The 26,845-nt window shown below is 37.4% G+C and overlaps 1 protein-coding gene across 3 annotated transcripts in view; it reads right to left on the reverse strand.

The window, feature by feature from the left end:
• The window catches only part of VWDE (von Willebrand factor D and EGF domains), a 37,785-nt gene extending 12,297 nt beyond the window's left edge, over positions 1-25,488 (reverse strand). For all 3 annotated transcript variants that reach the window (XR_014951520.1, XM_085567442.1, XM_085567436.1), the window contains exons 1-18: positions 25,344-25,488; positions 20,144-20,328; positions 18,628-18,859; positions 16,633-16,698; positions 15,632-15,891; positions 14,158-14,247; positions 12,922-13,066; positions 12,030-12,244; positions 11,611-11,684; positions 9,432-9,705; positions 9,141-9,349; positions 7,706-8,691; positions 6,325-6,461; positions 3,422-3,577; positions 2,716-2,820; positions 2,258-2,372; positions 701-951; positions 363-582 (exon numbers count right to left, since the gene is read on the reverse strand). Coding sequence is in view for 2 of the 3 variants with exons in the window: in XM_085567442.1 (XP_085423568.1) it covers positions 363-582; positions 701-951; positions 2,258-2,372; positions 2,716-2,820; positions 3,422-3,577; positions 6,325-6,461; positions 7,706-8,691; positions 9,141-9,349; positions 9,432-9,705; positions 11,611-11,684; positions 12,030-12,244; positions 12,922-13,066; positions 14,158-14,247; positions 15,632-15,891; positions 16,633-16,698; positions 18,628-18,859; positions 20,144-20,328; positions 25,344-25,425 (3,802 nt within the window). In the remaining variant the exon portion in view is untranslated. The remainder of the gene's footprint in view (positions 1-362; positions 583-700; positions 952-2,257; positions 2,373-2,715; positions 2,821-3,421; positions 3,578-6,324; positions 6,462-7,705; positions 8,692-9,140; positions 9,350-9,431; positions 9,706-11,610; positions 11,685-12,029; positions 12,245-12,921; positions 13,067-14,157; positions 14,248-15,631; positions 15,892-16,632; positions 16,699-18,627; positions 18,860-20,143; positions 20,329-25,343) is intronic.
• Between the last annotated feature and the right edge of the window lie 1,357 nt (positions 25,489-26,845).

The following is a 26,845-nucleotide window of genomic DNA, read 5'->3' on the forward strand; positions in this document are numbered from 1 at the left end:
TTTTCATCTCTTATCAAGTATTTTGCTTATTGTAGAACATGGAGAAGGTGGGCTGTGGGGACTACATGCTTATCTGGAGGAGGAATCTCCTGTGTTTCTCTGTGTTGATGAATTTACCTTTGCAGAGTCAAACAATGCAAATTAGCTTTCATAATGAACTAAAATAAACAACTATTATAGTCATGCAAGAAAAATCTTGAAGTATATAATATATTTGTACCATAAGACCATAAAGTTTCTTCATAATACAACAGTAAGTTATTTACAGTGAAAAATTTTAAAAGAAAATTGTAAACATAAAATTAAAATCTCCTATTTATTACTAAACATGATAAACACATGGAAATAAAGCAGCAATTTACCTTGAAATTCATGTGGACATTCACAGTAATAGCTGTTTATTCCATCCACACATCTGCCAATACCACACTGGTTAAGTTTACAGTCATCAGTATTCACTTGACAGAGATCACCTTCAAATCCAGCCACACACACACAAAGATATCTTCCACTTCCAGGTGGGAAATTAATGTTTGTCACACATGAGCCATTATTTAGGCAATCACATGATTTTACACTGACCTACAAGACATGCCCAATAAGACAGTTTTCTTTTTTTTAATGAACTAGCAATGAGTTCTGTAAATAGATAATTTAGGTATCTTATGAGTAAGTGTCATTTTACTGTAATATTCATTACCTCTATTTCTACCTTGGTTGTTGCATTGCAGTCATCTGTCAAAGAAAATGTCAATTTATGGACATTCACTGACACAGCTTTCCACAAAAGGAGACCTGATGGGGAAAGACTGGCACCTTCTGGACCAGAATCCAATGTGAAATGAATAGCAGCGCCCTCTGGATCGGAAGCCAAAAACTGATATAAAAAATCTTCTCCATAAAATGTCTGTAGCATACTCTGAAAAGTTTCAAGCACTGGAGGCTGGTTACCTGTAACAAAGGAGATATTTTCCTCCTCTAAGGAAAAGTTACAACATACTTATAAAAACGAAAACGAATGTATCTTTCTACTAAAGAAATCTCACATACTTATTTTTCTTAAATTCTAATGTCATTTGAATGGCACAGGAAAAATACTTGATATTTTCAATGCTAACCAGTGACAGCTGCAAGCAGGAACCCACCCACTGTAGCAAAAGCCATGAAGGAAAAAGAAGGCATCATCAGTGTCTTATTTCTGACATCATCCTCCTTGTGGAAGAGGTTGTGCTCCTTAGGTTTGGAGTGCTGCCTCTGATTTTCGTTCTCTCATTTCTGACTTTGGCTATACTGAATTCCAGTCTATAACATGGCAATCCCTTGATCCCTTGACATCTGCTGGATGAGTTTAATTTCATTCCTTCCTTTCACATCTCATGCTTGTAGAATAGTTATACCTACCTTGGCTTTCAATACAAGTTTGAAATGGGACAGGATTCACCAAGACAGGCACCAAAAGTGCCATCCAGACAGGACCTTTTCTAATCAAGGCAGAATCTTGATTTCATAAGTCATTCACTCATGAAGACACTGATATGATGCTTGTATTTGTGATGGTATAGACTGGGGTTGGCAGGACAGGCTGGATGGCAAATATGAAAGCTCCAAGAAACATTCTGTTTGGTGAAGGGGCCAAAGTGATGTGTATATCCAAAGACTAAAATCTGCACCAAAAGAGCTGCAACTTCTGTGTTGCAACTTTGTACTACAGAGAAGGAAAATGAAAAATTTATACTTGTTTTCCCTTCATTGTATGGTTTCTAACTGGACTGGAGTACAGCAGTCTTGGATGTACTTTCAAGTATTTAGGCCATGTATCTATGCCATCAATGTAAATGATGCCCAGATATTAAGTGTCTAAAATATATGGTATAATTTAATTTCATTTGTGATCTCCACTTGTTTGTAATCAGAAAAATTTGTTGAAAAATACCTGTTAAACCTATATGTTGAAGACAAACATATATGGATGTAGTTGTGCTTAATATCAAGACTCCAAAGTAATAATTAGACTGAAAGTTGTTAATCTTCATTAGTTATTTGTAATTGCTACAGTAGGAGAATCAGGGAAAGTAAATTAAAATATTACATATATAGTCTGGAAACGACAATATAATTCTCAGAATTTTCAAAGATATAAATAATAATAGAAATGCCAAAACACTTACCTAGTTAAACTTAAAATATCATTATCTTAAAGTTAAAAACTTTGCAGACTTTCAACTATTTGGTATTAAAAATACTATTTAGAACTTACTTTCAACAACTGACCAAGTTAACTTTGATAAGTCAGGTCTGCACAGTAAGCAAGGGCTGGTAGGATTTGTGTCTCCTTCACCATAACAGAGTCCATCTATGTTGCACGTTTTCTCCTTTTAGAGAAATGAAAATGTGATTCATTAATTGCTTTGGTTATCAAACTGGTTATGAGTTTGTAAGTATCAAATAAAATCTAATAATTCTGCACTTCTATTAAACAATGAAGCTTGCTTTTAAATCTAAACAACTAATAGCAAGTTTGGTTTTACTTGGTAATTATATGAAGAACTTTTGGTTTGATTTTTTACATTTAAAATTGCCTCATCTCAGCTTCTCTTTCTGTGATTGAAAATCCCTGCTAGAAACAGGAACAGGTATGTTCTGCTGATTTTTCTAGATTAGTTTTCAGCCTAAAAAAATGTGTATTTTTATAATAGAGAGTAGTGAAACACATACCTTTAATGTACATAACCCAGATTCTTGTGGTTCACACACCTGACAGGCTCCATCATATAATATCATTGTTTTAGAATTGCTATAAATAAATCCATCATTAGAAATCTGAAAGGTGAGCAGTAAAAATGGATTAACTGATACAGGTATTGATAGACCAACCTAGTCTCCTATCATGAGCTCCCACTAATTAATAGACACCCAAGTGCAGGTGTCTAAACCCTCACAAAAGTCATCAGAAATCTAATCAAACCTGCCAAGGAGTCTAGGCAGATTTTGACCAGCCACACGTCAGTGTGTAAGGTAAATTGAATTCTGTGTAGGCTCTATTGACCTTATTGACTCCATCTGTATGAGAGCTCAGATATGTGCTCACAGGGATTTGTACTTGTGGCTGAGCTCAACTCAGTTCTACCAAAGATGGATCCAAGGTAATTTGAAATATTCTAGGGTAACTACTTGGCCTTTAACTTCTACTCTTGAAGAATGTTTGTCTCTGCAGGACCTAGGTTGTATCTACCAGTCCCCTTGCAAGAGAACACTGTCAAAAACCACTTGACACTTCAGCTTAGGCAACAAGACTGAGACCCCAAGTTAAACAAGTTGACTTCTCCCTTTAGTACCATTAAATAAAGGATAATATCTATGTGACACATTTTCATCTTAATAGGAACATTTGTAAGTGAATATTTGAAATTTCTGAGAGTACCTTTATTTGCCATCTGGCAATGGGTTTGTCATCAACCACATCCATGACATCATACTGCTGGCTATCACTTGGTAACTGGCAGACAACACTCCTGGCATTTTGGAAAGCAGCTGGCATAGTTAGAGGTTCTCCAGGAATCCATTGTTTGTCACTATACTGAATGTGAAGACAGAAAATGTGTTTTTCACCGACATACATCACAAAAACTTTTTTACCAGAGAAAAACTCCCTATGTATTGCATAGTGTTTGAGCCAGTCTAATGTATCTGGATCAGAATGTGGTGGAAAATATTAGATGACAGTATTTTCACACACAGATTTTTACCTAAGCCTGCTACTGCAGACAAGCAGGCAGGGAAGTCTTTCCTGATCCATGGTCCTCTGGCACTGCATTGCCAAGGACAAACAATCCTTCCAGCTGGAAGGGAACAGGAGGGTGAAGCAGTGGGTGATCCCCAAACACCACTGATCTGACATTGAGTGCGTCTGCTCCACTCCATCTCTGCTCCCATGCCAGGACAGGCTTTAGTCAAAGGAAGAGATGAGGGTTTTGGCAGGGCTCAGGAATCATTCTGGGTGCCAGGACAATGCTGGCAGTTGGCCATTTAGCCCTTGTACAAGCCAATAGGTTGTTCGATGGAACAAGACAACATTGACCCACAGACCTTTCTTCTAAACTACTGTGAGGACAGGGCATCCAAAGACCCACCTTGAGAGTTCAAGATAACAGAATAAGGATGATAATCTTATTTGACTGAAGCATTGATGTAGAAGCAGGGCTAAGCATATGGAAAATAAATAAAATGAAATGGAACTAAGAATCCAGGCAGACTAAGAACCAAGAGAACAGCAAGTAAAAAGGATTTTGAGCTTGAGTAGTTTTTACTGAGCTTGCATTTTTTTTTTAGTTATTGGAGCCAATCAAAACATTTATTCAATCCCAATCTTCACATAGAGAGTCATCTGTGATAAAGGCCTTGCCTTTTTTTTTTTTAACAGAAAAAGAAACACTTTTGCTAAAAAGACATATATGCTGTTTCTGTTCCAACCACTTATTTTTTTCTTTCACCCTATACTAATTTAAGAAATTCACAGCAAAGCTAAGTATAAAAGATAAATATTTCTAAATATGTAATTTTGAGTGTATTTAGTACTGTAACGTTTTAAATGTGATACAGACTACTTCTTCAAAAACCTTTTGTTACAAGATGGAGGCAAGTTCAGATAATTTTTTCAGAAACAGTTTAACTTTTCAAAAACCAATTAAAAAGCCTTCAGATCTGCAGGCAATCCAACTCATAAGGTTCATGGAAAGTGGAGTTCAGTGTAAAACAGAAGGAAATAAAACAGTATTTTTGTTTTGCAGAGATTAAACATATTCTCATCCTTTACATTTAAATTCTCTATCTCTGTAATCATAGGCTCCTGGGCATTTCCTACCCAAATCTCTATCAAGTATCTACCCTAAACTGGGTAAGACAGCCCATGAACAATAGGTTTGATTTAACATTTCAAAAGTGAAAATACTGAAAAGAAATTCTAAATTCTGTCAAAATGCCTCTTCTACAAAGTTTTGATCATTTAAATTCAATCTCAAAATATGTGCAGTTCTATATTGTTGCAAGTCCATTGACATTTCCTTAAATTCACTATTTCTCCGGCCTGAAAAACTAAACAAAAAACAAAACCCCAAACTTCCTTTCTTTTGTATTCTCAAGGAAAAAATTTACAGCTTTCTCCTCAACTGCAGCTAACAGCAGTAAAATGGCTCTTGTCAGTGAGATGATCATCATTAAAAGTGACTAATTAGGAAGTTTTTGTGTTAGGAGCCAAATGCAGCACCACCATGAAATTTCAGAATATCTTGCCATGAGTTAAAACGGAGAAATTTCAAACTGTGATAAGTGAACTCCCAATAACTGTCTTACTGTGAGCTTGGTCTAAAAGTCTTTTATTATAAGGGGAGCATAAATTTACTCTCGACCATCATTTCAAGCCAACTTGAGTGGATACATATAGAGTTTAAGAAAAATCTATAGCCAGAATTGCCTAATCTGTCAAAATAATTTCAGCATTTGCTGGAAATAGCTAAGGAAAATTATTGTCTCAGGAACAAAATTTACCATTAAATGGTTCCCCTTTCGCCAGCTTTCACCCCCTCCATCATCACACCAATAAAATACAGTTTTACTTCTAGTTTTTTTTTGTTCTCATGTCTAACATGACATAAAAACTTGTATACTGACCATTTATTCTAGGCTACAACTTGTAAATTGCTTATATATTTGCCTTGAAAACTTTTTGTAACAATGAGCAACAAAAGTCTCTCTACACAAATTCCCCTTAAGTTTACAGTGAAACATTTTTAAATCTCCTGTTCAAACCTGACATATATCATTAAATAGCCATGGTATTCTACATCTGGGAAATGGACAACGTATCAAAAACACCTTTATCTTTTTCCTAATAGATTTATTATGTTTATAAAAGGCTATTTCAAGCATTAGATTTGAGACAGAAATCTAGTAATGGCTTTAACCTTGCTGTCCTTTTTCAAAGAAGTGGTACTTCTATTCCTCTCCATAAGCACTTAAAAATACAACGATGTGCTGGTTGTTACTAATAGGAATGCCCTTGCCCTCTTCTGATGGATAGCTGCTGTGTGCTGTTATCTCCCTCCCAGCTGCTGAACATTCCCATTATGTTTTGTATTTCTCTTATCATGGAGGAAATGGCAATCTTGCAAACTCTTGAGTGTTTGCTGCAAAGTGCTGAGTGCCTTTGCTTTTAGCTTCCACGAAACCATTGGGCTGTGCCCACATCAATGAATAATATGTTTGACATTTTGTCCCTTGTTCTCTAAGAAGTTTAAAATGTAATTGTCGCTATTCAGGGAGACCTACTTGCAATTTGATGATTTCACATTTCAGGTTCAATGAGTCCCTGAAGCCATGTCCAAACACTCTCACAGATGTGCAGTCATACTGTCGAATGTCACACAGCCCAGCATTCTCCAGCTCTGTAATTTCTGGAGCCTGGTCTTGGAAGCAGAGATTAGACAAGGAATGCTAGTATGAGAACTCATTCATATGTATTTACATTATGCAGTATGTTTATTTTTCTATCCAACCATGAAAACTATGTAAACAAGAAAATCTGGGAACAGCTGAAGGGAAGCATAAACAGAAAGACTTTACATTGTTACACTGAAACTTTAAATTGAAAGCTAGGCTTCTGTCTTCTCTTGGAACCTCAGTATTAGGAAAAAGAGAAATTTCAACTAGTAACAAACACTTGTGAATATATATTTTGCTTTCTCAACTATGGTTCTTTACATCAGACTTCCAGAATAAAACTGAAATGAAACTAAGGCCTTAGAAATAGGAACTGGAAAGGAGGCAGTTATGCAATAATTTATATAGGGATTATTTTTTATTAAAAACAAAAACAAAAAAACTCCCAAGAACAAAAAACCAAACTAAACAAAACCAAAAACAAACAAAAAAAAAGCCACAAAAAATAAACCTAAAAAAAGTCTGAGATGGAAGTTACTTCAGGAAATAAACTGACAGATCAGAGCACTCAAAAACAGTTTTTACAAGGCAAAACCAGCTTTATTCCTCTGGGAGTCAAACATTTCTTTTTATTCTATTCCCTCTTTCTCTATTTGCTCTTAAGTAAGTCATTAAAACAAAAACATGATTGCAAAACAAAATATTAACACGTTTTATTTTGAAAGAGTTTTGACATTGATAGTATTTTTCCAGTGTAATTGTTCAACTGAATTTTTAGTGAATATCTTACCTACTGAAAATGAAAAAACCCTGCCCAGCACTATTTGTTACAGCTCTTTTTTCTTTACTACTAATTCTCCTCCCATCCTAACAGTTAGCTTACAGAGATGTTACATCACCGAAGACAAAAACATCCCATTGAGATTTAATAAACTCATTAAAGGATCACATAAACTATAAAAAACTAGGGGAGGGATGAATGTGGCATATTTTCCCTGAAAGAGATAGCATGTGGAAATATTGACAGTCTCTTGGGGCTACACTCTGCATTTCAAAGTGACTTTTTAAATCTGACCTATTAGAAACTAAGCTTATGTTTTGGCCTTGGAAAGAAGAAAGCTGAATGCAAAATAATTACAGCTGTAGTAAACTGTAATTAAATAATTGAGAACCCTTGCCCATGTACAAAAGCAGGAGAGAAAGGCAGCAAATACACTTTGCACAAACACTGAGAACATTATTGAAGTAAATCTCATTTCCCCCCACTTACCAGACAGTATGCTGCAGTCATACGAGCTGTAGCCTTGAAAACATGCACAGCCCCATTCTGTACACTCTCCATTACCACTGCAGAGACTGGGACACTTCAAAGCAGTAAGGAGGCTCTCAACTGACTCTTCAAGTTCCTGTGGGCTGTAATTTATTTCTTCTAAAATTCTTTTCTCACATTCATTCTCCAGCAGAGCTAAGGAAGCTTCTGCCCAACCGAGGTCATCTTTCAGCAGCAGATCTTTAATGCACATACTGATGGCATCCCCTGTTCGCCGGCCAAGGAGGGCACCACAGGACCTTCCTATGCTGGAATTAGCTACTGCCTGCTGGCACAGGAACAAAGCACTAGATTCAGTGAGGCCTGAAGGTGTGGGCCAAGAAGGAAGGAGCTTCTCATCTGTGTCAGTGGCATGGTCCTCTGGGAAAAAGTAACTATATCCCTCTAAATCTGTTTGGCTGAGGCTTTGGAAGATGAATACTGGATGGTATTCATAATAATTTTGGCGCTTCCCTCTACTTGTAGCAGATTGATTTCTGTGAAAACGACTCCTGTAATGGTGAGAATTTCTCCTAATGTCTAAGTTTGAACTTCCCTCTCTTTCTGTACCAGTATTTCCCTCTGAGGTGGCAGAGAGATGTGAGTTTAATAGTGATGTTTTGTGAAGTTTGGTTTCTTTATTCTGCCTCTGCAAAACTGTAGATGAATCCATTTCATGTGTAGATGAACGTTTCTTTAAGCCCCTGACAAGATCAGCAGGACCAAGATACTCAGCAGTGACATCCAGTCCTGGTATCAAAGAAAGAAATCTACCATTTTCACTTTCTTTACAAGACAAAGGAGGTTCTGACTGAGTAACTGTCTCCAGATTGTTTGCTGGTTGATAAAATCTGGCATCTTCAAGTGTACAGTCACAGAATAACATTTTTCTAGAAGATGTAAATGAAGCAGGTGTCTTGTCAAACAAGCTCTCTCCTGGTAAAATTCTAGTGAGGAAAGGAAAAGGTGAAACTGTATCATCTGAACTATTTTCTTTGTGTTACTGAAGTATTAATTTTTTTTTTGTTCTTTGTTGTTTCATGCTTCTACAGCATGTCTGCAGCACACAGCTATATTTAAACAACAGTTAAAACACAGAACTTCAAGACTAACTTATAAAATAATTGAGATGAGTGGATATTTTCTGTATACTTTGGTACTTTGTTCCAAACCAAATCAAACTAATCTTACATCATAGTGCTTAACTACTTATTTGGCAATTCAGTTTAAATTTTCTCTTAAATTAATTATGTAATGTAATTATGACATTCTAGTATCAACTTAAAAACTTAAGGAGATTTTTCTTTTTATTATTCTGACAAGTTTTTAAGAGTGTGAAGGAAAGGCAGAACCAAAAATGATGACATTAGATTTATCAACAGAAGCATCTTGTTACCTCCATTCCTTAATAAAAGAAAAAGGACCATTAGCATGGTTTGGGATTTCCATGCCACTTGCAGTGTGATAGTCATTCTCTGCATTTCCATCAAAGGTGCCACAGAGTCCCACTGTATGTCTGTAATCTGAACTGGGTGCCCTAAGTGTGAGGCTCATTCCCCATTCACTCACATCAGCACGAACGAAAGCTCCAGAAGAAAACAAAACCTAAAAAAGAGATTGAAGACAGCCTCATGAGAAACATGAGCTTTTATTTTTCCTATTCTGTAAGCGATTATTTACCACTTACTGTTACTTTTCTTCCTAGGTAGGATTCAGTGATTCTGACATTGCTTCCTGCTGTGTCTCTGTTTATTACAGATAAGTGTGGCTGTGATTCATGGAGCTGACCACTGCACATGTCAAATGCAATTATATCACTTCCTTCCTTAGCAACAAAGCCACAGTTGCAGGATGCTGGGTAGTGAAGACTTCCACAGTCCCACTGGCGAACATGAACTTCAAAATCTCGAGATGTACTCTTATAGAGAACAAATGTTCCTGTTTTAAAATTGTCATAGACTCTGGAATCAAAAGTATAGCACATGATATCACTTTGGTTGTGAAATAACTGTATCACTACTTGTCAGCAACTTTATTTTCAAGCAGATTTCTACTATTTGGTGAACATTGATACTGAAACTCATTTTCCCAAGTCAGAAAAAAACAGTACAGCTCATAGAGCAAAACACAGCTTTATCCTAAGCAAACACCATCAAACCTCCCTCTGAGCAGCTCTAAATTTTAAAAAACAAAACCTTATTTTTTCAGCAGAAAAGAAGGATCATGAGTGGAATATATGTAGACAATGGCTGTGAATGGAAACATAAGCATGAAGCTACTGCATTCTTTGATTCTAACAATGCATATGGAGAGTACTTCTCAACCTTTGTGTTTCTACAATCCTACACCTATGCAGTGAGAGCAATAAGATGCATAGCAGTGTGCATGTGGGGGCAGATGCTGAAAACTGCAGAAGTACTTTTGACAAAATTATTTAGAAAGTCGCATCCTTTTAAAAAGGTCTGCTTTATTAAGATGGAGATGGGGAGTGCTTATTCCCAATGATCATTTAAGATGAAAACCATAAATAGCAACTTGCTTTTTTTCCTTAGGGTTAGCCATCTGTCCCCTGAAGCAAGATTAAAATAGCCAATTTAATGATTCAGCAGCAAGAAAAAAAATAGAGAAAAAAAAAAAACAGAAAGAAAACCCCCAAACTTTTGCTGTAAGTTTAATAGCCTCTTGGCTATAAATGGCATTTGACAGTTGATTGTAGACTGTCAATTTGCTTTGTGTATAATGGGGCAGCAGACAAACTGCAGATGGCTGCACTACTGGGACTGCATCGGATTGTCCATATTTCAGTAGGTAATTTGTTTCCTCAGTTTGTAAAATAAAGTAGCAGCATAATTTATCCTTAAAAAAAATAAGTTTTTTTTCTGCAGCATCATGCTTATAGATGCTGCAGAGAAACAGTAAAACACTGCTTCATGAGAAAGCTTGATCACAATGCATCCATGGTTACAATGCCCAGTTAAGACATCCCTAAAACTTCCACTGAAGGAGAAACTGCAAGCTTAGGATAAGCCCATTGGCTTTATTAGTAGTAGTAGTCAAAGCTCTATCAGAGAACCAATCACAACTTTTATTTCCCCTTCTGTTATCATGTGTGGGTTGAACATCCTTCTTTGAAGGCAACATATCCATGTCTTCTCACCCTGCTGATTGAAATGTGCTTCTGCTGAACAAAGAGTATAAAACTCCCAGGTGTGGAGTCTGTGTTTGTTCAGACATCCTTTGTGAATCAGAAATACCTTGTAAGAAAGAAGCACACCAAAACCAGCTGTTGCAATGAAAGCTGTTTTCACTTCAAAATGCTTTTTGGCCAGTGATGTGCAAGTGGCAGCAGTCAGTAAGTTGCTTTCAATGCCACTAATAAAGGCAGCAAAATGCTACACAGACAGCAGACAGCTTCTAGTAAGTTGATCCTTGCAAGGATTCAGAAATAGGGAAATTATGCTTTATTTGGAAATATCTTTGCAATAGAAGTTTTTTTTACTCAATAATTTTATCAGGGTTCATATTTAATATATGAACATTTCTATTTTTTGCAGTCAACAGATTTCATAGCTACCACTCCTCCTATCCATTTGCTCCATTCCCTTGCCACAACCCCACAACTTGCCTGTAAAATGCAAATATTACAAGCCTCTTCATGACTGGCAAGCTTTTACCAACTAAAACACATTAATCCTTAGTGTAAACAAAAATTGTCGGTCAATTGCAGGAAACTACAGCTTACTTGTATCATCACTACAGATTTAGAATAAATATAGGAATAATTAAAGAAATAAAACACAATCCCCAAAATCCACCCAGAAAACCCCCAACATATTTAATTTTAAGAGCAGCAAGCCAGTAATTACCTTCCATCAAAAGTAATTATATGAGGGTCAGTAAATGAGTAACAATAGGCAGTGGGTAGATCCTTAACTGTAATCTTCAAAACAAAGACAAAAAATGTAAAATATGTAAGGTTAGGAAATAAATACACTCAGCTACATTATTTATGATAGTAGTTTACATTCAAATAAGTATATTATATTGGGATACTTTTAATCAATCTTAAATTATACTTTAATTAATCTTAGTAGTTACTTCAATATGAAAATGTAAGACAAAAAATTCTAATGAGCACATGGAATTTCAAGAAAAAATAAATCAACTAAAACCAACCACTTAGAAATCTTGGTGTGAATCAGTAAGTCACAACTGAAATAAAAGCTTCACTAACACCAGTCACGCTTCTGGACAGTTTACAGATCTTAACACGAAGATTTTCTACCTGTGTGCTTTCTGGAACATAGCCATTCCACAGGAAATTCTCACTGGATATAGGTTCAACTGCAATTCTGGTAATCCTGTCTCCATCCTGCATGAAGTCTGTCACAGCACTGAAATAAATTACAGCTTGACTACATATTCCATCATTGCAGGATTTCTGGAGAAGATCCACATGACAAGAAGAAAGAGCCAAGTTTAGACCTAACTGCTCTTTACCTGTTTTAAAGAAAATGCATCATCAGTGAGTTCATCCTCTAAATAAGCCACATTCTCCATACTACTGTTAATATAGATACTAACTTATTTACAAATTCTTTCAAAAATTAAAATAATTATGCATTTTTCTTGGGTTTGGTTTGGTCATGCAGAAAACCTCCTCTCTACATCATACACACATCTGAGACAATGTTTTTGCATTCCCCAGTTTGATAGACAAATGGAAATCTTGATAGGTTTGATAAGGGGAAAAAAAATCATTGTATGCATAGGCAAGGCTCCTCCTTCTGGTTCACAGGGTTAGTGCTTGAGAAAATATTACAGAAAATGGCTATAAGAGTAAAAAATGATGACTTTGTGACTGTATATATAATACTTGAAATTCAACAGGTAAACAAAATTACCTGAATTATAAACTTTATAATTATTACAATATTCTGTCTATTCAAGTTAAAGAATATGGCTCTGATATCAGTGTCTATCAAAACATCTGCAAACTCCAACAAGAAATTCTTTCATATTTTCAGCAGTATCATACAGATTCTGAATACTTTAACATTTCAGGAAGTATTTTACAGTGTAACAACTTCTCTGAAGGAAACTAGCAAAGTATTTATAAAAATATACAAAAATATAATTAAATATACAAAATGTAACAAAATCATCATAATACTTACCTTCATCAACACTGTTTAATGTTAGTGAGATTTTGCAGTCACTTTTTAGTTGGCTAAATTCAGGACAAGGAATAGGAATGCTACTTTCTATTGTCAGTCTGTATTCCCTCCCATCTTCTGATATATCATATGTTTCTGGATGTATCTAGCACAGAAGAAATTGTGCTTAAAAATGCAATCTTTGTGAGTAAACAGCAGCACTGCTTCCTAATCAGCTAGGAGTGCTTATTTACATGGGTTATGGAGCAGCAGGATATTGAGGAAAAGATGCAGACACAGCAGCCATGGTCTTGAAGAGGTGGGTAAAGGGCAAGGATAAGGAAAAGGCCAGAAAAAGGGCTAGGTAGAAAGGAGGGAGTTAGCAAACAACATTTTCATCACAAAAATGAGTAACCCTTGGAAGCAAAGATAAGAACAGCTTTGTGTACTGTCAAAGTGGACAGTGGGTAGGGGGGTGAAAGGAAGTGGGAAGCTATCTAGAGGTAACAATTCTGAAGGAATTTGGAAGCACCATATTTCTCCTGGGACTCTTCTCCGCAAGCTCACCGTATGGATCACCAAAAATGTATAATCAGAGACTCAATTAGAGATAGTAACAGGGGCCTACAGCTCAGCTTGGTAGGATGGGTGGGGTCCTGAATGCAGCCTCACAGGGAAACAGAGCACAATTCCTATTTGCAGGGCACCCTGCACTGCCGTGAGAGAAATCTGGGCCCCGATCCTACAGGAACAGGTTCAGGCTAAGTCAGCAGGACTACACCCAATCTGTAATTAATGACATGCAGTCTTGTCTTTCCGGGACTGGGGTCCCATTCTTGGCCAGCAAATGGTTCCCTGTAGCTCTATCCACAGCAGGAACTAGAACTAGTTTTCATGCTTAGCCTGTGACCAAGCAGCAGAGCACAGCCCACCTCCCAGCTACCCTCCTCCAAGGCCAGGCCAGGCTGGCTCAGGCTGTGCCTCAAACTTTGTGAGCAGAGCAGCAGTCGGCTCCAGCGCTGGAAACCAAAACCTGCACTGTGTGTGCAAGGGCTCAGCTCAGCCTTCCTGCACCTTGGATAGGTGGGAAGCACACAAACCACTGTGATTCTCCTGCTTTTGGACAAATTTAAGTCTACCTAAGCCGACAGCAGGCTCTATTAATGGTTTATACATTTTAAGTGCCTTCTAGTCAGAGGACTGACTGCTGTAGCACTACTCAAAAATTCCTACCATATTATGTTTATACAAAGTTACCTTAATTCCAGCAAAAAATTCCTTGCTCTCAACTGAAGAACTTTGTATATCTGGCTTCTCCATGAAAAAAGAAGAACTGCTACAGTAGACCTGTAGGATAAAACCAGAATAACAGAATACATTTTTGGCATGAAGTGGTCACAAGAAGACAAAACTTGACCACCATGGTCAGTTCAATGATTCATCATGGCCAGTCTTCTGGTTGCACCAGTTGCCAGTGGTAATAGGTAAATACTGCTAAAGAAAAAAAAAAACCAGAAACAGACTGAGCATCCTAGAGCCTTTTCCTGGCATATTCTACCAGTGGTGTAGAGATCTCTACAACTAATGTCTCCATTCAAATCATATTCAATGAATACTTTAAAAATCTTTTCTGGAGCATTTCTACAACCAATGAAATTTAATTAGAGATAGTAACAGGGGCCTACACTTGTTAAAGATTATTTACTACTTTTTTTTTTCTTATTTCATAGCTTTTGCCTCTTAATTTTGTTTAGTGACCATCAGATCTTAGATTATGTTTTCCTGATGATATAGACCTGGATAATCTTTTTCAAGATGAGGAATTCAGTGTGACTTCCCTCCACTGAACCAGTTTCATGCTACTAGACACTGTGGTTTTGCTTTGGTTTGGTGTTTGTTTTGACATTTGTTTTTATTTTGCTGTATCCATTTTGAGATGTGTTGACCACACATGGAGTCTTTCTGATCCTAAAAAAAAAAAAAAAGGTGATTCATAACAGCAGGAGGCAGCTTATGATTGTGCCTTTCCTTTTGACTATCACCAAGCCAAGACTGTCAGGCAAGTCTTCACAGAGTCCCCAAATGATTTTTGGGGAATAAAAATTGCTATTCCTGTCCATAAGTCTTCCAGGCAGCCTGGCTTTGGCTTGAACATACGTATGCATACCAACCATGTTTTTTTGGTTTTTATTTTCTCTGGGAAAAATTAACATGTATTTTGGTATATATAGGTAAAAGATGTATTGACTTTCCAATGCTTCAGCTCCTCAAAGTTACTATGAGACCCTAGTCTTCATTCTGGTACAAGGGAAGACAAGGCACCACACTGCTTTTGATGGCAGAGATTAAAATGTAAATCCTAGACACAAAAATGCTAAACAGCAGTTCATCCAGAGAAAAAATATACATCTAATGAATCAACAACACAGCTTTTCACAACCTCTGGCTCTTACAGCCTCTCAGTGATATGCAGTGGCATCCAAAAATCCTCTTAATTTACATTATTTGAATAAAAACTTTTCCTGGAGGGACACTGCACTGTATTGAGACAATCAGTCTCAAAACTTCAGAGGCAGTGGTAGTTGTATTTCTTTACATACTCATATGGGAAGTAGGCTTCTGACAAGAAAAATTACACAGGAAGGTGCTGAATCTCTCTCTAAAAGCTGTTAGTGTCTACTGAGCCATATTTACAAATATACAAAGAAATCACAATAATGTTTTAACATACTCTGTCTCCAAGTCTGACGTTTATCCCATCTAGTTCTAGAAGTGAGAAGGTATGAACTGCTGTTTCATGTGTAAGTTCTTCTTTGACACCTTCAGGAGAAAGTCTTGACCAAGTTACAATGAATCCAACAGAGCTGTTGGCGAAAGGAATGCCAAAGGTACACCTTAGGTAGATGCTGCCTTTGATCATCTCTGCTACAACTTCAGGAACAGATGGAAGTGGTGGTGACACAGATGGAGATGATGTAGGAGCCCGGTTACCTAGTCAAACAGAAGCATGTTCTCTGCTTTTTATTCTGCATAAAATCAGTATTGGATACAGTGACATTGACATATTTTTTGCCAAATAATATACTAATAATATTTGCCTTTTTCATATGTGGAAATACTATGTAATTTCTTAAGAGAATAAAAGAAAAATATGTATCTTCCTGCTAATTATTAAATGGAGAAAAAACTCTCTATGAGCTTTTGAATATATTCTAGACAACAGGAAGGTGCTAAAGAGGGAAAAAAACTCAATCCAAAATAAACCTAAACCAAAAACATAAACAAGATAATAAAATGCAATTAATCATTTTACCAGGCAGGAGAGAGCAGTATGCAAAGGAATGTGCCTTACAGAAGAATAATTTCACTACTTATGAAGAAAGTGGGGAAAAGGAAAAGAAAAAAGGAAAAAAGAGAAAGGCTATTTAGAAAGGAACAGAATAAGCAACAATATGATTTGTGGATTCATCTTATATTTTACTCCTGAAGAATCATTCAGCATCATTACAGTTACTTTTTGACATTTTGATACCTACTCAAAATATTCTGAGAAAGAACTTTTGTAATCCAAGTTTGTCTGAAATTACCTCCAAACTGCTCATTTTGCAACAAACCAAGCAATACTGTTGATAACATGAACCCGTTTTTATTAAAGGCAGAATATCACTAAATGCTGACATTATTGGGTCACAGATGCACAGAAAACCTGGAAAATCAAAACAAAATACTCACTGCTACAAATGCCTTCAATTTCCGTTCCCTCAGGATCACAGGTCTGTGGCCTTACATCTGAAATAACTATAAAGTATTTTTACATTTTATATTCACACACATACAGACAGCAGTGCTCTTAGATAAGAGACCAAATGTCACAAAACACTAGTTGAAGTGCAAATTTTCAGAATAGAAGTAATCTGATCCATGTATAGTTATGACAGCAACTTGCACAATGTCTTGTGCTGAAAATCATCTAGGAGGAAGAATACAGAACATTCTACCACCTCTATAACTTTTACTGCTGATGTGCTCAGCCAATACTTATACATATTGCCAGTGAATAAAAAGCTATTCTCTTTAACATATTGCCAGTGAATAAAAAGCTATTCTCTTTAATACATATTTTGCCTCTCCAAATTCACATCTGAACATTTATTTTTTAACTGTAACTCTGGACAGCAAAATTCAGTGCAGATCTGTTTTGAGAAAAAATCACCTTTCTTACAGAAGCTAATAAAAAGTGCTTGTGCACTGCTATTGTTTTGTATTTTGAATGCTATAAAAAAATAAGTGGAACTTGACTTAAACATGAAAATGTCAGTTAGTCACTCTACCCAAACTACATCAGAAGGGGAGCAGTAACACTGGAAATCCCATTCACCAGAAAGAATGAAGAGAAGATTTTACTGTTCCCTGCTTCAGTGGTGGAATAATGTTTAAATTCCTTAGCATTCCTTAGACAGATAGAAAATTTGCATCAGGTATTTACAGCTGTCAAGTCTTAAAAGCAAAAAACACTGGCCACATGGTAACCTAGATATGGAAAGCAGTACAACAGTACAATGTACTTCACATGACAACATCATCTTAGATATGTGCATTTAAACTCAAAATGTGTTTCAGATTTACAGTGTTCACTAGAGGCAAATAAGAGTTATGCTTTTTGCCTGCTTTATTTTGAGGTAGTAAAAATTTGCTAACTTGCTGTCTAGCTGTGGTTTTACATCTTCTTTCCTCACCATGTACCAAGATCCAATGCAAATTCAAGTTCTATTGTGCAGGATTTCTTCATTGTTTCAGGCAAACAGGCTTGCTGAACCCCTTGAAGAATGTCTGGACAATTGGATCTAAAGGTATAATGATGGGCCAACAAGGCACCAGAAAGCCCACTGACAGATTTGCTACTAAGCTTTTGAAAGTACTCAGTAACAGAGAATATGACTCCAAGCAATACAGCATACAATGCATGAAAATACTGCTAGTATTTTCATAATGGTGTGTTACATGAGCTAGCAAGAATTTCCTACTACATCAATTTGTCACTGTTTCACAGTATTTATAACTGTAAGGAATTAACCCTGGCTTGCTTATCTGAAAAATCTGTATGATAATGAAATACTTAAGTTTTGAGCTGTGAACACCAAAATACTTCTGCAGCATAAGCACTCAAGACAATAGGAGACATTGCAAAGGGTCTACTTTCTCATAGAACTAATAAAATGTGTATCAGTAGAGCATTTCTGTGTTGAATTTTCTTCTAGCAACAACATACACTCCAGAATGATGATAAGAATTACAACAAGAAAAATATTCCTAACAGTGCTAAATAATAATAGATATAAACACAGTTTGCTCAAGTTCTTAAGACACAATTTATTCTGATACAAAATTCTACATGTGTTCAGTAATGGCTATTTGGACAGTCTGAGTGCCATGAATTACACTGAATTTGTATATGAATTTGTATATTAATTACACCTCATTGTATAGAAAATTTCAATTCCTAAGTTTCTGGTCTTTGAAAATTAGTCAAATGCTACATGTAAGTTAAAGAGGTGTGAAGTGAACCCACCTCATCATTTCAGATCATTTCTCCTATTAATATTAAACGCAAGGATTGCAAGAAATTTTAGCATGACTATTTCCTGACGTTTCCACTCCCAAATATCAGACAGATATAGATCAAAAAAACACACACACTTAGCTGAGTTAGAACATGCATTTTCTCACCTTCTGCACAATACCCCATGCATCCTTGGGTGGGCTGCAGAAAGTAAACAAAGAAATCTCCGCAGTTCCTCACCCTGATGGGGATTCGGAAAAGACAACAGTCTTTTGAAGTGCTGAAGAAAAACTGCCACGTAGCACAAGCTGTTAACTGCGTGATCTCACCAGGCTGAGGCATGGATTCTGACTCCCCCAGAGACAACCAGACAGGGGCTTGAGTCCCACAGTGATTCATCTTCAGCACAAGAGGAAAACATCAGGAAATGGTTAATGCCACATCAAACTGTTGCTGTGCTTTAATGAGAGGTGCATATGTAATTAATTTCTCGCACAAGCTTTTAGCAACGTTGAGCCAGTGTAACAGAGGGATTGCTGACTTTCCTCCTCAAGGCTGAATACAAATGCACACAAAAGAGACTTTAGTCCTTGACTTGAACCTAGTGAATTTGTATTTGTTTCTAAAGACAGGCTATAATTTAGTGCCTAAAGTACTGGAAGCCACATCTGAGTTTTGCTCAGAAAAGCTCACAGTTGTGTTATGGCTTAGTGAGCTGCTTTGCACCATTAACCACCCTCAGTGACTGTGTGGATGCTATCAGACACAGCAAATGCAGTGTAGAGCAGAAGCACACTGAGCATCAATTAAAGGTGTTAACGCTGTCACCTTTTATCTGTCCTTTGCCATCAACTGAAGGCTCAGATAACCTAAGAGATGTGGGCAGCTGATGCATTAGAATGTTTTAACTTTGATTTGTATTCATTTAAAAGAACACAATTGATGGGATTTTAGCTTATTGTGACAAGACTGTGACAAGGAAATTTCAATTCATTAGAAAAATCAAGGCTACAATAGTCTAATGACATTTTTAGGTTTTTTAAGGAAAGAAATGTTTTAAAAAAGATGTATGTATCTCCTTAGAATATAACAGAGCTCCAAAATAAGCTACAAATAAGCTCTGAAATAAAGAACTAGTCATCTGAAGTATTAAATATTTCAAGCAACTCTTGAGTCTGGAGGCTTGCAGATGACAAGGCAACTAATATTCAATTAGCTCTGTAAGGTCAAGTGATTTTAGAAGTAATCTCTTTTCTGTGACATGATGACTTTAAAAGCCATCATGTCCACAATTACTGGGTTCATGTGGATGCAAATCTTTATACTGCTCTCACACGGCCTTCCTAACACACTGACCATTACACAGTTCCAGCTTTACAACATGACAGTCCTCCTATGCTGCTACTGAGAAAATTTCTTTAGCACTGAGTGGAAATTAGAGTTTTTGAGTGCTCTAAAAGGGATTTATCATCCTCTGCTATTGCCCATTCAGTGTAAAATGTCCACTACTTAAGACTTAATTTTCCAGTTAACACATTTTAATAAATTTTAATATTTAGAGAAGATAGAAACTTTGTATTGTTTCACATCAGTCCCCATAATCATACTGTTTTATACCTATCCTACTGAAAAATTCTTCACCAAAATATCTATTTCTCAGAATGAAAGGATTTCTAACAATACCTCCACGCACTTGGTTGGCATCTCAGCAGGCTTATCAAAAATCATGAAGCGATACCATCCTGGTGTTAGGGAATGGTCACAGATTAAATCCTGAATAGCTGATTGCTGGAGGTGGGATGAATCAAAATCCACGCTTCGGTAAGGGCTCTGCAGGACCTGATGTCCACCAGGGGAGCATTCTAGAACTGTGGAGCAAGAGCATTTCGAGTATCAAGATGGAATGCCTAACAAGTATTTTAGAAAAGATGTTAAGCATTTTTAAAGGAAAATAAGGATATGTTGCAATATTATGCAAAACTAATTTTATTAAAGAATATATTGAAGTTTTAGTAACAAGAACTTTTCACGTTAGCACTCTTGAAATTTAACAGAATTCATTATGTCATAACTTTCTCTCTTTTAGTGGACAATAAATGCAGTAATAACCACATAGGCATTTACCCTGGATGCAAAACCAGTCGAAAGGCATAAGTTTATACAAATTTTATCTGGATTTTGATTTTCTAGTTCTACTGATATTTATGAAACCTGAACAAAAATGAAGTGTCAGATATATAAAAATATAAAAAACATACCTCAGGAAGAAGGTTTATCCAAAAGTCTTTTCAGAATAGATTACCACTTTGCAGAGCTCTTCTGCATGAAATTAGTAATTCCCTCAAATGCATGAGAGATAGTTGGATAGTTGCATGCAGTTTGCATATATACATGCAGAATATAGCAAAAGTGTTTATTAAAATGGGTAGATACTTGATTACACATTTTAAGTCAATTTACATGAATGACATACTAAATTATAATAAAGAAACACAACTGCCAAACACCTTTTTTGACATCTAAGTAACCTTGTGGCCTCGAAAAATTTCTCAAATTTTCTGATCGATAAAATGATCAGAATCCAAATCAGTCTTTATCACAATTTTTTTTGTTTGTTTGGGTTTTTTTTGTTTGGTTGGTTGGTTTTTTAATTTTTTTTAATGCAAACTCATTTAGCAATAAAGCAGAATGCCAGAGCTTCTGAGTCTGATCTGGCACATGAATTGACTTCTGTCCAAGACAGTGTCAACAAAAGTTCTGGCTAACAGCATATTTACATGCAACATACTGAATAGTCATTCTTGTTCAGGAATGTGCTTGAGAAGTGAAAGAATGGAAAAATAAAGTAAGGGAACATTTATATATAAGTGACATGAAAAGTATACCTATCTATTTACCTTACTTTTAAAAATGGACACCAACTGATGCTAATTAATTATTTTACCAGAATTTTGGGTTATATTGAGTGATACAGTGAATCTTAATTTTTGCCTTCATTATGCTATTGTTGAATTTAAAGATGCAGGAAAGCTCTCTAATGTTACATTTTGAATATGAATGCTCCAGCTTTTGGTCCCAGGTTTGTCTGTATTTATTGCATCTTTTGCATGGTATAATTGTGTCACTGATTAGAAACATTTTGGTTTATTAATATAAGATAGTTTACTACTTTCCACATTTTTCATGTCATTCTAGATAACCACAATTATAAAACAGTTTCAAAATCAGGTAATTCCCCACCTTTAAATGGAGAAGATGCCCTAGTGAAAGAATACACTTTATCATTCTCAGCACAGTATGAGAATCCTACAGTCTTTCAAAGACTAAAGATTTAATCTGATATGGCTTTAGGCTACCCAGGCAGGTAACAATAGCTTTATCTTCTATCCTCTAAGGGCAGCTGGAAGTCAGTGTGATTGACTGTGCCACCACTGTGTTCCTGAGTTTCCTGTAGTAGCCTGTGGGCTATTCATGTCCATACAATTTGACCTTACAGGGAACTTACCCTTCACTGGAATTTAGAGAAAAGCCCTTGAAGAATCACAGGTCAGTCATGTGTGTTATTGAAATGTTTTCCAAGCAAGCTACAGCACAAGCAGTTTACGAACCATGATGAAAGTTTCTTCCTGTCCTCTATTTTTTACTGGAATTCTCCCTTTCATACAGCACCCTCATTAGTTTTCTTTCCTGTAACTGAATCACTCCTGAAACAATTAATATCTGTTACCTTCTACATTAATATATCAGGCTAGACATAAGACAAGTCTTTATTTTCTTTTCCTCCACAGTTTAATTAGATCATCATTTGATAGATCTCTAAAACAGCTGACTGTAGCCACTTGTAATAGGGTTATAAATCCTACTAAAGATCAAATTATAAGTTTCTTATTATTATGCACATCACTTTAAAAGGCCATCCAGCTCTTTATGAACCCAGTGTATCCTTTTCTCCTTTCTAGAAGTAGGCTAATATTGCCATAGTTATTGTTTGGAAATCTTATGTTGTGTAACACTGATTTTTTTTCTTTTTCATTCTGAGGAACAACTGAAAATATCTGTCATCATCAGTTAGACAAATTAAAAAAACTTTTTTACACACCTGAGTGTAACTGAAGTGCTGCCTAACTTCAGCAACAGCAGAAAAAATAGTTATTGTATTTATGGATAGACAAACAAAAAATTAATATCATGATCTCTACAAAAACGTTACCCCTGCATGACAGATCTGCTCCAACAAAAGCAATTAAGAGGGAGCTGGCTATGTTTACCACTGAAATAATTATTTCCTTATTCAGGATGCCTTAAGTAAAACCAGATTTTGATATAAGCATTCTTTCAAATATTATTCTCAGAATGATGGATATTGACTTTGCTGAAATGCTCCGGAAAAGCTTTGCCTGTGTCTAACACCCAGCAATTTTATAGAGTAGTTTGGGTTGGGAGGGACTTTAATGATCATATAGTTCCATCTTCTAGGAACAAGGAGGGAGACCTTTCAGTAGACCAGGTTGCTCAGAGCTCTGTTCAAGCTGACCTTGAACATTTACATGGATGGGGCAGCCACAGCTTCTCTGGGCAACCTGTTCCAGTGCCTCACCACCCTCACAGTAAAGAATATTTTTCTAATATCTAATTTAAACCTACTCTCTTTCAGTTTGAAATCATCACCACTTGCCCTGTTACTACACACCCTTGTAAATAATTTTTGTCCATCTTTCTTGTAGGCTTCCCCATGATTCAGATCTAACAAAATTATAAGGAACTGAAAACAGGTTCTGATAGCTTTAAAGTGCTATGGAAAGTGCAGGCTTACCTACCAGCTCTGTCCAGGATGTGAGGAACATTAAATTAGGGGAATATTTCTGTGCTACTGGTGACTTGACTTCATCCACAATAACAAAAAAACCTCACATGTTCTGACATGAAACAGAAAACTCATTTAAGTTTGAACAAAATTTAGCATTTACTCATGATTGTTCCTGACAAAAAAACTTTCCATATATATGGAAATATTTTTCAAAATTATTTTATGGATGTTTAAATGTATTAGTGATTTAACAACTTTCATTTTAAATATTTGCTAGAGAATAGTGAAAATCCAATTATAAAATACATGAATACTTGAGAAATAAGATCATGATAGCCAGTCTCTTTTGTAGATCGTACACCCGTGTTTTCACTTAAACTAGAGGAGATACACACAAAAGGTTGTCAATAGATTACTAGGAGAGACTTATTTGTGTAAAGTTTTAACTCTGAGTTTACTTTATTTTATCATATTCTGTGCTCCTTTCCACAAACACCTTATATTTATACACTGCTCAAGGCTCTCTACCTTTCTTCATTTTGTCTCCCTGCACACCAGGAATAATTTGATTCCATATTTGCTTTTTCCTGACTGTCTTCAGGATTAGTGCAGGGAGCTTTGCTTTGATCCATCCCAGACTTCCTTGGTCCTGATGGATACTGAGAAATGTGAACCTAAAATGCAACATCTTAAACACATGGATAGCCTTGTGCTAGAGGATGAGCCTTTGGGGAGAGACACAGATGAAATCTCTGCAAACACGTTGAAGTTTCTACCATGGCTACTGTAAACTGAGTCACATAATACCTCTGAACACCTTAACCAAAAATCAAAGAGGTTTCTGAGGTCAACACAGGAGCTCATTTGCCACAAAGAGATATGAAGTGGCTCCTGATTATTATCTCTGAGGCACTGGGGTGGAAAATGAGTTCCACAACTTCCTGTTCACATCTCTATTCCATCCATGTGCAAAGAGGGGTCAATGATTTTCTACCTGTCCAGCCAGAATGCTTCCAACCCAAAGGAACAGCAAGGAACTGAGTACTGCTGGGTACAAACTGGAGTAGAGAAGACAAAAGGAGTCAGAGCAGAGCACAGACAGGCAAGGGTAGAGTGGCAGCACATGCAATCCGGTTCCTTAGGTACAAGTAGCTTATTAGTGTATATGTCCTGCTGCCCAAAGGCTGCAGGATAAACTAACAGTGTTTTTAGTAAGTGCCCACTGTGAACATGAATGTGTTTTTTCTTGCATCTACTGACTGCAAAGGATGCAGCATACCAACATCTCAAGGCAGAAATCAGAACTATGACTGAATTTAACAAAAGTATTTCTGGATCTAAACTCTTCCAAAATAATAAAATAGAAAAAAGTAAAAAGCTCTCTTTTTGGAAGAAGTTATCCTGGAACAACTTTTTCAAGTAATACTTTTAAAGGAAAACATAAAAATTACTGTAAAAAATGCCATTTTCTTTGATGAGACCTATAAAAAGAACATGATCAAAAATGCTGTAGCAATGACACTATTGCAATTTCATGGAACAGGAACACGGTGATTCCAATTCATGGACCAATGAAGAAAACACGCACAAATTAATACATCTTTACAAATAACCTCATCAGACTGGATGTTAAAAAACTTTTCAGCCACTTCTGTTCACACCCTATGAGATGCTTTGCAAAGCTAGTAAATAATCACGTAACCTTTATGAAAGTGTAAAACATGTTTGCAGAACGTTTTCTAGTAGTTCTCATTGCAATACATATTTTGCAATATCTACTACTTGATGCGGGTTTTCCATCCGAAATTTGAAGCTATCCCACGGGTTTAGCAGAGGTCCCAGGTACGGACGTGCCAAGGCACAAGGAGGGAGGGTGGGAGACCAACAGAGGAGAGCGCAGCCCCGCTCTCGGAGTTCCCCTGGGCAGGTTTTCCCCACGTCCCCGCGGGGAAGGGCAGCTCATGCCCGGCAGGTACAGAGCTCAGCCGTCCCAGCGTACCTGGGCGCGCCCCGCAGCCGCCGCCCGCCCCGGCCCTCCGGCGGGTCACCGGCCCTCCCGGTGCCGGGGTCCCTTACCTCTGCGGCGGGCCCCGGCCGCCGCCAGCCAGCCCAGCACGGCCGCGCCGAGCCAGAGGCGCGGGGCTGCGGCCGCGGGCATCGCTCCGCTCCGCTCCGCTCCGAGCCCGCCGCCCCCGTGCCTGCGGCCGCTCCGCGCCCACCGCGCTCCTCCGCGCAGCCCCTCCCTCGGGGCCTCGGCCCGCCCCCTGCCCGGCACGGCCCGGCACGGCACGGCACGGCCCCGCCGAGGTCCCCGCGGGGGCGTCCGTGCCCCGTCCCGGCTCTGGGGCCGCCGCTGTAGCCCGGCAGCTGTGGCGTCTCCTGCCCCTGAGGCTCCCTCGTGGGGATTCGCTGCAAGAACACGAACGAAACCGTCCTTGGTTCTTGTCGAGGGCTCTGTGTCCATATCCCAGAGAGGTGCAAACAGAACCAAAGCAGATCACCATCATGAGCGTTGTCCTCTAGTCCTCCAACCCAGAACGGTATTTTTTTCTGATGTACAGTAAAATGCTAAAGAGGAGCTGGGTTCAAATTGGTCCTTAATAGGCCACCAAGAGTGTTTTGTATTTCTTTAAACTTTACTATATGTAACCTTCATTACCACTAATGCAGCCTGAGTTTAGCAAATATTTAACAGTTCCAAGAGCCAAAGCTTCAAAATTTGCTAAGAGATGCTCCTCTTCAGAGATGTCTGCCAGAGGACAAAGAGCAGGACAAATCCCAGCATTTAAGATTTGTCAGTGCTGCTATTTTCCACTGCCGTCACTGAACTCCTTTGCACACACCAAGCAATGCAGCAATCCACAGAAATGTTTCACAATCTGTAGCATGTGTAGGCCTAAGTCTAAAAAATCAAAGTCGATGACACTAAAACACACCTTACTGGTATCCACTGAACATCTGCCAGGCTACAATGTCAGCAAAGACTGCTTCCATGGGGTACTGCCCTGGATGGTTCTTTGCAGGGCAGCTTTCCCTGCAGGAAGAGGTGTCAGGGCTTGGAGTCAAGGCAGAGGCAGAGCAGCATTGTTGGGGTAACCTCAGTCATCCTTTGCTCACATACCCTGAGCTTCTTCATTGCAAGAAACAGTTCAGCTCCATGGCAGTGAGTTTTTAAAAGGAATCGCAGGCACAGCCTGAGAATTGCATCTGGTGTCTTGAATTCCTCTCAGTTGTCTAAGGAAGATACTTTTGTCCTAAAAATTCAGGGAGATTTTAACAATGTTTTCTTGATTGTTTACTCAACTCTCTCAGTTATTTGTCAGCAAATACGACAAACTTTTATCCTGAGCTAATGCATATGACTGACATTAGTTCGGGCTTCTCTTTTTTTCCCCAAACCACAAGTTTATAAAGAAAAAAAGATGATTGAAAGAGTTATTTTACAAAACTAGTTACAAAGTCAAGACATAGAAAGAGAGATATGAGATATGATAAAAGTATACATTGTGCTACTTTTTGACCCCTGCTAGTCATGATAGTGTGGTATTTACGGAGGATTAACACCTTTTATCATGGAT

The sequence above is a fragment of the Lonchura striata genome, chromosome 2, assembly GCF_050655825.1.
Source record: "Lonchura striata isolate lonStrDom1 chromosome 2, ASM5065582v1, whole genome shotgun sequence".
In the NCBI taxonomy this organism is placed as follows: Eukaryota; Metazoa; Chordata; class Aves; order Passeriformes; family Estrildidae; genus Lonchura; species Lonchura striata.